The sequence below is a fragment of the Gallus gallus genome, chromosome 3 (assembly GCF_016699485.2).
Source record: "Gallus gallus isolate bGalGal1 chromosome 3, bGalGal1.mat.broiler.GRCg7b, whole genome shotgun sequence".
Lineage (NCBI taxonomy): Eukaryota > Metazoa > Chordata > Aves > Galliformes > Phasianidae > Gallus > Gallus gallus.
Window position 1 is genome coordinate 53,867,626 of NC_052534.1, and position 9,395 is coordinate 53,877,020.

At 42.7% G+C, this 9,395-nt stretch overlaps 1 protein-coding gene across 2 annotated transcripts; it reads right to left on the reverse strand.

Annotated features, from left to right (window-relative positions):
- Positions 1-3,443: 3,443 nt before the first annotated feature.
- CCDC28A (coiled-coil domain containing 28A) lies at positions 3,444-9,105 on the reverse strand. 2 transcript variants are annotated; one of them, XM_419716.7, is made up of 5 exons: positions 8,246-9,105; positions 5,896-6,059; positions 5,350-5,504; positions 4,699-4,721; positions 3,444-4,181 (listed from the first exon to the last, which is right to left on the reverse strand). In XM_419716.7, the coding sequence occupies exons 1-5, from the start codon at positions 8,401-8,403 to the stop codon at positions 4,127-4,129; spliced, it is 555 nt and encodes a 184-aa protein (XP_419716.1). In that variant the 5' UTR covers positions 8,404-9,105; the 3' UTR covers positions 3,444-4,126. The 2 variants fall into 2 exon arrangements, with proteins under 2 accessions (XP_419716.1, XP_040554312.1); XM_040698378.2 differs by lacking the exon at positions 3,444-4,181 and having other exon boundaries at positions 4,702-4,776.
- Positions 9,106-9,395: the final 290 nt, after the last annotated feature.

Consider the following 9,395-nt stretch of genomic DNA (forward strand, 5'->3'; position numbering starts at 1 on the left):
TGGATAAAACCCTTGTGGTTTCCATTAAAGCACATTGGATTTTACAACCCATCAACTGCAAGGACTTCTGGCACAGAAAATGATGATTACAATTGCCTCAGAAGGCAAAGACGTGTTGATTCATTAAGATGAAGAAAGAAGCTGAGATCCCCTGTTAAGGTGTTAGTGCACAAAAGCCTCGTCAGGTGAGCACAGACATCTGCATTTTTGACACTTGTGTGCAGTACGTTCTGTCACCCTTACTAATCATTGCGTTCTGAGAGTCATTTTATATTTTGTGTTGAAATTATCTCCTGTATTTTCAACATCTAACGCATTGTTTTCTAAAGAGACTGATTCCATTGGTCTGTCTGCAAGATTAAAACAGAAGCACCCTCTTATTTCTTCTGAAGAGGTTCTGAAGAGCAATGATTTGGCACAGTAGTTTTTGTTGTACTGCAAGTTTTTAACAATTTTTCATTACATAATATGGTGTAGCAATACAGAGATAATACACAACAGTCATGGTTTGCATTTTTTTGTTAAAAACTAACTTCACGGAATACTAGCACATTCTCAAAAACAAAGAAGCAAACATGCAGCCAACCTGTTAGCCGTGATACAAAATCTTTCTAGATTGGAACGTACGAACGAAAACATGCTGATCTGCAGCTTGTGTGCATTTACTCCAACCACTGATGTAGGGGAACTGCTAGATCAGGGCTTGAACTGGTGATGGAGCACCTGATGAAGGAGTGGCTGGCCCAGGGAGCACAGGCAAATTGTTTGCACCTGTGCCCCACCTGACCAGAAGGGCTGGACCCAGAGTTGAGTCACCCTGGGCTCATGTAAGGCCACCCACTGTAAGGACAGCATCTCTTGCACGTAGGCTGTTTCCTGAGGAGGAGTGCTGCATAGCCAGAGAGCCCTTTTCACCAGTTGGATGTGTTCAACTCTTCCTTCTGTACATGACTATTGGCTTTCCTGTGAATGCTTTGCCTGCTACTGCCAAGAACATGGCAGATGCAGTTTTGCTTCTTGAGTACAACAGTTGGTAAACTGTGACAGTCCCTTGCCATGAGCCAGCTGAAACCTAGGATTGCATTTAGATTGCTCTGCTTTACTGATACATATGTATTAAAACATCTTTCCATTTACTGTGCAGTTGCTTACTTGGCCTGGTCTGATCTCTTGATCCTACTGCTAAGTTTCATACTGTGTGCTGTTTGGTACTTCTAGGAAGCGAACAGAGCACTTGGTATGTATTTGTTCCTATTCAATATTCTTGCTGTCTTTTTATAGTGAGTGAGGCTGTCTGTGGTAGGAAATCTCATATTCTGTGATGACGATGACAGAGAGTGATTGCATGAGGCACAGATCACTGTCAGTGAACTTAATCACCCCACCCCTTTTGATGCAGCCCAGACTACAGGTGAACTTCTGAGCTGCAAGCACACGCTGCAGGCTCACGTCCAGCTTTTTCACACCAGAACCCCCAAGTTCTTCTCTGCAGGGCTGCTCTCAGTAAGTTATTCTCCCAGTTTGTGATTGCCCACCTTCAAGGAGTTCAAGGAGTGCAACACCTTGTTGAACCTCATTAGGTTCACATGGGCCCGCTCTTCAGGCCTCTCCAGATCTCTCTGGATGGCACCCCTTCCTGTTACGTCAACTGCATCGCTCAGCTTGGTGTAATCAAGCAAACTTGCTAAGGATGCACTCAGTCCTGCTGTATAAGCTCTTGATAAAGAACACCAGGCCCAAGACAGGACCCCTGAGAGACTAAATCTATGTAAGATGGTAATCCAATTTTTTAACCAGGTGAGCTTTTTCACCTTTTCAGGTGACCTTGCTCTTATGCCTTTGATTTTTGTACCCTTGCGTTTCTATAGTTGTGAAATCGAATCTGCAGAATGCTAGTAGAAGCATGCCTTGAAAAATTTGCTGCCTTTACTTCACACAAGAATTTCCAAACATAATTCCGCAGGGAGACAATACAGGACAGCTTAACAAACTTGCTCAGGAAAAAAAAAAAATAAACCAGTGGTTATCTGCTTGGGTCAAAACTTATTTTTAGTGTTCTGTTTATCTGCTAAAGAGAGGATCTGACTGAACGCTTTGTCTCACTACTTTTGAAGAAAGAGGCAGTTAATACCACTGACTTGTCTAAGAAAAGGGGCTTTGGAGGAGACATCTTTTTCTTAGTCTTTCTTCTCGACTCCTGTTTTCTTTTTTTGGCTCATTGATGTTCAACAGATGTCTCCTGGAGTAAGGTAATCTAGGCTGGCAATGCAGGAAATGGTGTCTCTTTTTGACTATGATTTCCATTGTCAGTATATGTTCTGAGTAGGAAACATTCAAGATTAATACATTTTTATCTCCATGAACAACTCTTCAAGAAACAAGGTAACAGAAAAGTTCACTTTCTGTAGCCACTTATAGCTTATGTAATTTTATAATTGCAAAAGGCTGTGTGCGGATATGTTACACTAAGTATTTTCCTTCAAGAGCTTAGAAATGTGATCAGTTTGTTACCGCATGAAGACATGCTCAGTCTCCAGAGGCTTTGCTTTCCTCTCCTCCTGAACCAAAGTGAGCAGCAGGAATGTAATTTTGCTTGTTTAAATGCAGCTGTAATGACTTCTGCCACCCTAACGCTTCTTGAGGTATGAGGCTAAAACTAATGCTGCAAATTTTGCTTGACATTCTGAAGTATGCAAACACAAGACGATAGCACTGACAGTGAAAAGTTCCTAGTTAAAGAGGGGAGAAGACAAATAACTAGGCCTCATTTTGCACGTTATATTCTAGTTCTAATTTGTTCTTCAGAACATCATAAGTATGTATCCAGTATCAGTCTGGGACTTGGAGGTAGTTTAAGCAGTATGCAAAACCCCTATAGAATCTTAAAGAAGGAGGTAAGTTGTGAGAAGAACAAGAATATCTGAAAGAGCCTGCTTGGGATCGTACTGGCTCGCCATTGAGATCTGCTTGTTAGATGAGGTAGGAAATACGAGTACTTAAAGCTGAATTTGGAGCCCAAGCCACAGCACACTGGTGTTCGAAACACCCTCCTCTCTTCATCTTCACAGTGCAGAGTTGGTGCTGTGTGTGGAGCTGCAGATAATGGAATTTTCAACTGGCTTGCAGCTGAAACATCTTCTCCAGTTTGGTATCTTTTATTCACTGTTGGCTTGCCTACAATGGACAGATGCTTTGTTCTTACGTAGAAGAATAACAACTTTTATCCTCATACTGTAAGTATGTACAGCATAGAATCTCAGTGTATTATTTAAGAACAATGTCAAAAAAAATGTCAAACCAAAGGCATGGTTTGATGAGCGAAGATAGAAATTCTGGATCTAAAGACAGTGTTATTTTACACTAATACAGGCTCTTTTTCCCCTGGCTGTGAATATGATACCAACTTCCACTAGAGCATTTATAGCATGGGAACAACTGCAAAATTACATATAACAGATTTATTGAACAACGGCCTTATTGAATTTCTGAATGTCACAGAACTTAAATTATATGTACTTCTAACATGCATGCTAGTTCTGTTTGGTGACAGAACTAATAATAGTTATTCACAGTAATGAAAAAAGTAAACCCTGCAAATATTCAGACCATGCAAGAACTCTTCCTTAACACAGCTGAATAGATAACTTCTCTAAATAAAATGTGATATGTTTTTAAAATGTCTTTATTAACAATAAAATCTCAGTGGCAGCACTGGTCAACAAAACACACTAAAGCCAGTGTGCGGATTGTCTGTGAACTGATCAGAAAGGCAACAGCAGCATTACCTTCAGAACATTTGGAGAAATGCTGATGAACTCATACATCATTTGCAACAATATGAACAACACAGCAGAATAAATTTACTTCCACGTTTCCCAGTGTTTTCCTATTAAATAAGGCAATGATATAAAGCGTACCATCACGACAGCCTGCTTAAATCTCGTCCTGATATAATGCAGTACTCAGAGGAATGTGCAAAAGTAAACACCTGGATTTGCACTTTGATTCTTCACTGTGTAAAATAATAAATAATTAAAAGCTACCAATTCCAGATTCCAGTGGCGAGAAAATAAAAACAAACAAAAGAAAAGCTTATGTGAGAACCCAAACTGAGAAAGCTGTTTCTTCAGCCCGTGGTGCTATTTGGAATATCTTGAGCATCTGCTAAATGTAGTTTTTGGCTGAAGCACACCATTAAGGAATAATGTTTTCACGTATAGATACAATATAAGATAACAACGTTACATTCAGCTATGCTACACTTAGTCCTGTAACAGACATGCACCAGTACAGATTTACTCTATTCTACCGAGTTCTATGCTGGCTTTCAACTGTTAGTTTAATCTTCCTCATTGAGCTTTAAGCATCACTTACCTCCAGCTTTAGCTGGCAGATGAAGGGGAGATGGTAGATGAATTTTATTGCTATTGTGTGGTATTGCATTTCATTTGTAACGTTCACAAGATCTAGCCTTGAACAGCTTTTCACAGATGCACTAATATATATATTCTCTGTATCTCAAGTCCCACTTTACTGAATGCATACCTAAAATCCAAGCTGTGTTATGGTACTAATTTTGAAGAAGGGCTATTTTGGAAAAGATTTGCCTCCAAGGAAGACAGCAGTTACTCAAAAAGTAGACTGTAACTTATAGTTACTAATTATAATGCACAGTTAAGTATGTAAGGAAAAGGATACATAGATGAATTCAGTTCTTCCAGCTGCAATATAAATGTTAAAATTATCAGAAATGGCATTTCAGATGCAATGATGATGCTGATAGAATGAAATATATTAAAACAACAGTGGAAATCATTAATAGTTTGGACTGAAGTGTATTACTTTCTCGTACAAAACAGACCTGTGCTTAATTCTATAAGAACAGAACTAAGTCCCAAAATGCAATTTAAATCTGCTTATGTCAAGAAATTCTGAACAACTTCAACAACGAGATCTTAAATTTAGTTGTTAATGAGAATTACATTTTAGCACTTAAGCACACTATGGAAAGGAGAAAGTGTAGAATATGTAGATCCGAGTTCCTTGCGTGGCCTTCCACAGATGTAGGAGGAAGGGCCACAGGAAAATGATCATCTTTCTCCGATGCAGTCCCTAAAGACGCCTGCATCAGACAGTGGAACCAGAATGCTCCACTCATTAAATCAAGCAGTAGTCTACAAAAAGAAGAACACAACATAGCATGTTTTCTCAAAATGAAGATGAAGCAGGTGATGCTTATGTCTTGACTTATTAGCCTGCGCACTGAATCACTGTCCTGCTAGTACTATTCTATTCCTGAGCCTAAATCTGGGGACCAAGTTCTGTGTCTCCCGCGTTGTCTGTACTTACATCTGATAGCAGCCTATCCAGATTGGAGTCACTGGCTAGTTTTCTTTTATCTTCAGGGAGTTCTTCCAGCTCCCCATAGAGCTCCAGATTGAGGCGGGCAAGTTTCTCCTGCATGCTCCGCACGTGCTCCATTTGCTCTATGGAACATTCATTTCCTAAGAGGACAAATGACAGCATTAGAGAAAGAAACCCGAAAGAACAAATGGAAACACGAAGTCAACAGCTTTTTACATTGGAGGAGGTAAATCTAGTGTTCAAATTTATAAGCTTACTTGCTTTCTAGTTTATTTCTTCCTTTCTCACTACTGAAGTTTCTGTCATTCTGTCTGGTGTTATGTTGTCCTGAATTTCTGACAACCACTGAATGCACTTAACAGCTTTTTTAGAGTATACATTTTGATCTATTAAGTTATATTAAGCTTGATTTCATATAGCAGAGGCTAACGTTAAAGTTAAACCAGCAGTTTGTCCAGATAGCACATTTATTTTGCAAATGTTACCATCATATAAAGGCAACCATTACACGTAGGCAATTCATGCGCTTACCAAACGCTTGAAGTTTGCCAGAGTGGAAGTCATTCAGGAGGCTGAGAAGTCCCCTTTCCATTTCCTGGACATCCGATACATCTGTGAGGAAAGAATGCTGGATTGGTGCTGCCTGTGCCCCTTTTGCTTCTCCTCCTGGAGGTTTGGCTTTCTCTTTTATCACTCTGAAGAAACGAAGTGGTTAAACAATAATGTTACTTCCTGCTTTCACTTCCTTTGAGAATCTAAAATGTAGGATAATTTGACAACTGAGCCATGAAATGAAATGGAAAATACATATTTCAATTGTTCCGTTCAAATAATAAAAAAAAAAGGGTCACAATTTTGTATTGAGAATAAAGAAAAATCACTATCTTGACAGTTTGATACTGTAAAATAAGGATTCCAACAGTCTGCCTGCCTATTAAAGGTGGAAAACATCAAAAAGGCACACGTATGTAATAGCCATCTTAATAACTTAAAGATTATATTGCAGCATAAACACAAATGAACATGCAGTGAACATGGAAACTAAATGCAGTTACCAATGAGAAGTGGCACATTCTATCTCTGACTCAGACAGATTGCATCCTATGCTAATATAATTCAGGTAGGAGGCTGTTTGCTTCCCTCATTTGCCCATCCGTGTGTGCACACGGCCTTTCTCTCACATTAGACTGGGTGTTTCTGCAGCCTTATGGTGAGCCAGTTCAGAATCTGTTTCAGTGAAAAGCTGAGCCTAAGAAGTAAAATTCAGAATCCTGTGGGACAATGAAAAAAAGAAGTTGCAGGCTTAGTGAAGAGGCTTTAATTAGCAAAGGTCTAGGATTTACAGCATAGTAAACCCGTTCCTTCCCATGAATGTTTCCTATAGGATATAACCTTTATGTTTTGAGAGTAGCAGCTTCTTATGTCTGTAAATGTCATATAGGCATTGCCTATATGTTGAACTAAGTGATGGTCCAGTGGTTATCAACGCTGGTTCATCTCTGGGCAACAGATCTCAACTGAAGTTTGCCTTTGGATATTTCTACTTCAGTTTCAGAGTTAAAGAAATGTTTGTATGCCAGAAAGGCCATCTATTTTTTCCAAATACATCTCAAGTTTAATACAATATAGTACAACTCCCAGGAAAAATATTTCATTACATTCTTGCAGATGAAGTGAAAGAACTCCTATAGCACTACTGTAGCAACAACCCATCCTCACGTTGCTATGTCAATTACCATTCCCGCTTGGAAAGTTTGAGAAATGGTGTGATTACCTCAGCACTGACATCTTCCAGAACCCAAAAGCTATTTCCAAAGCAGGGAGAATGTCCTCTCTAGCCCACACTGTGGACCACATTTGTAGCACATTCCAGAAGAGTGATATGAAGAAGTAAACAAACAATATACTTTCGTAGCATGTTTTCAGGAAGTGCAGCTGTTGAACTGTTGTATTAAGTGATTAGTTCTTGCTTGCAGAACTATAATAGCTTTTAGATGTGAGAGACAGGCGTGTATATGTTAATTATCTCACAGGTAATTGATGAATCTGTACTATCTGTGGAAATACAACAGGCTCTGAATCATGTCATCTTTGAAGTGCTTATGGTGGAAATATCCCCAGTGTTTCCTGGTGCTTACAGGTCAGTAAATTCCCCTGCCCCTCTCCAGCTAATACTTCACTTTAAATATTTCTCATCACTCATTGATCTACTGTTTCTGCCATGGCCAAGAAATGTATTTTTCTAACATGCAAGAAAATTAACACGCTCTAATGGAAATACACACAGCTTCAACAACACACAAACTATTCCAAAATTGTACTTTCCTAAAAACTGAATGCCTCCCTCTGTAAGCAAGAGGCCTAAGTGCTACTGCTGTTTCTGACAGCTCCCCAAACAAGCATCTGGAAGTTCCTATTACGGCTCATGCTGTTCAACTCATGTCCCTCATTTCCTGCCCTACTACCCAGTTCCAATCTTGCAGTCATTAAATACTTCATTTGCTCCTCATACCTGTATGGCTGGGGCTTTGCTATCTCCCTAATGACATCCATATTTGCCATATTTATTCACCCAGTTTCTTGTATGTGACCAATCACACAAGACTACCAGATCTCCAACTACATCACTATCAGTATGAGCCTACAACACTATGTAAAATTAAAAGAAATGTACGAGAGGAGCGTGGCACAGCTTCCTCCTTTGAAAAAATAACTGTTCTGTTCTATTAAAAACAATCTGCTTTGTTAAAGACATAATGGGTTATTTTCACAAGCACTGAGCCTCTCTTTTCTCATTCCCTGTCAGCCAGCCTATGCACCCTTGAGGCTGCCCTGCACTGGCAGCGCTGTGCCTCGTTTCCATCGAGCCTGCAAGGCTTACCGTTTGAGCTTTGGTTTCTGCCCCGGCGGCTGTGGCGCGGGATTGGAAAAGGCGGTGCTTTTGCTGACCGGCACTGAGCTCTTCTTGGAGTTAGCAACCTGCACGGGGTGGGCGGTGGACGACTTGGGGCTTCTCCTCTTGATTTTCCTTTCTTCCATTTCCTCCGACTTACTGCCTGCAGACTGATCTCTTATCCTCCGAAAGGAAGGAAAACGAGGCAAGAAACATCACCTCCGAAGCCGGGAGGTCTCTTATTTCTTCAAGCGGAAGGATCGAGCTGCGTGGAGAAGCTGCCCAGGCCCGTCAGCCCAGCAAAGCAGGTAAGCACTCAGATCTCCTGCACTGCCTTCAGCGCACAGATCTCAAGTTATCTCAAGTCAGATCACAGTTATCTCAAGCTCTGCGTCCCGCTACTGGAACACACCGCGACTGCTCAGGTACACACAGTCAAAATACTGAGACGCAACACAGGAAGGAGGACAGTCGTATAAGGCAGCGGCCCTGCTGGAGCTCGGTCTGTTGTTGAGATGGATCCGACAGCCGGCCGCTGCCCCGTTACACCTTTGTGATATCGCTGCTGCTCCTCACACGCAAAAACACCTCCTCCGAAGCCCGGGGCAGGACGCATCTACTCCCAGGCCAGCACTGCACGCCCCGCAGCGTCACTCCCGACTCGCCACAGCCACCCAAAAGCACCTAACCCCCCCTAGGGTCCATTCTCGGCGACCGCTGAGCGGCCTCCCCGCGCCAGCCCCGCCCCGCTACCTGCGGGCGGCCCCGCCCCCTGAGCTTCGCGCGGACCCCCGGCCCCGCCGGCCCTCACCCCGCCCCCACGGAAGCGGCAAGCTCGGCGCCAGGTCACGTGGCTGCGCGAGGCATCGTGGGAGCCCCGCCTCCTCCGCGGCGGGAAGGAGAACTACCGCCCCCAGAATGCCCCGCGGCAGGAGCCGGCAGGCACTGGGCGGGGCGGGACGTGCTCTGAGGACGCCTGCAGGGGCTCTGAGCATGCGTGTAGGCGCGAGGCTTGCGAGGCGGTTGAAGCCCGGCGGCCGTTGGCGCTGCGGGCTGTTCTGAGGGAGGGGGTGAGCGGAGCGTCGGTGGGGTGTGAGGGGGGCTGCGCGCCTGTCCGTGTACGGACGTCTGGTTGCGG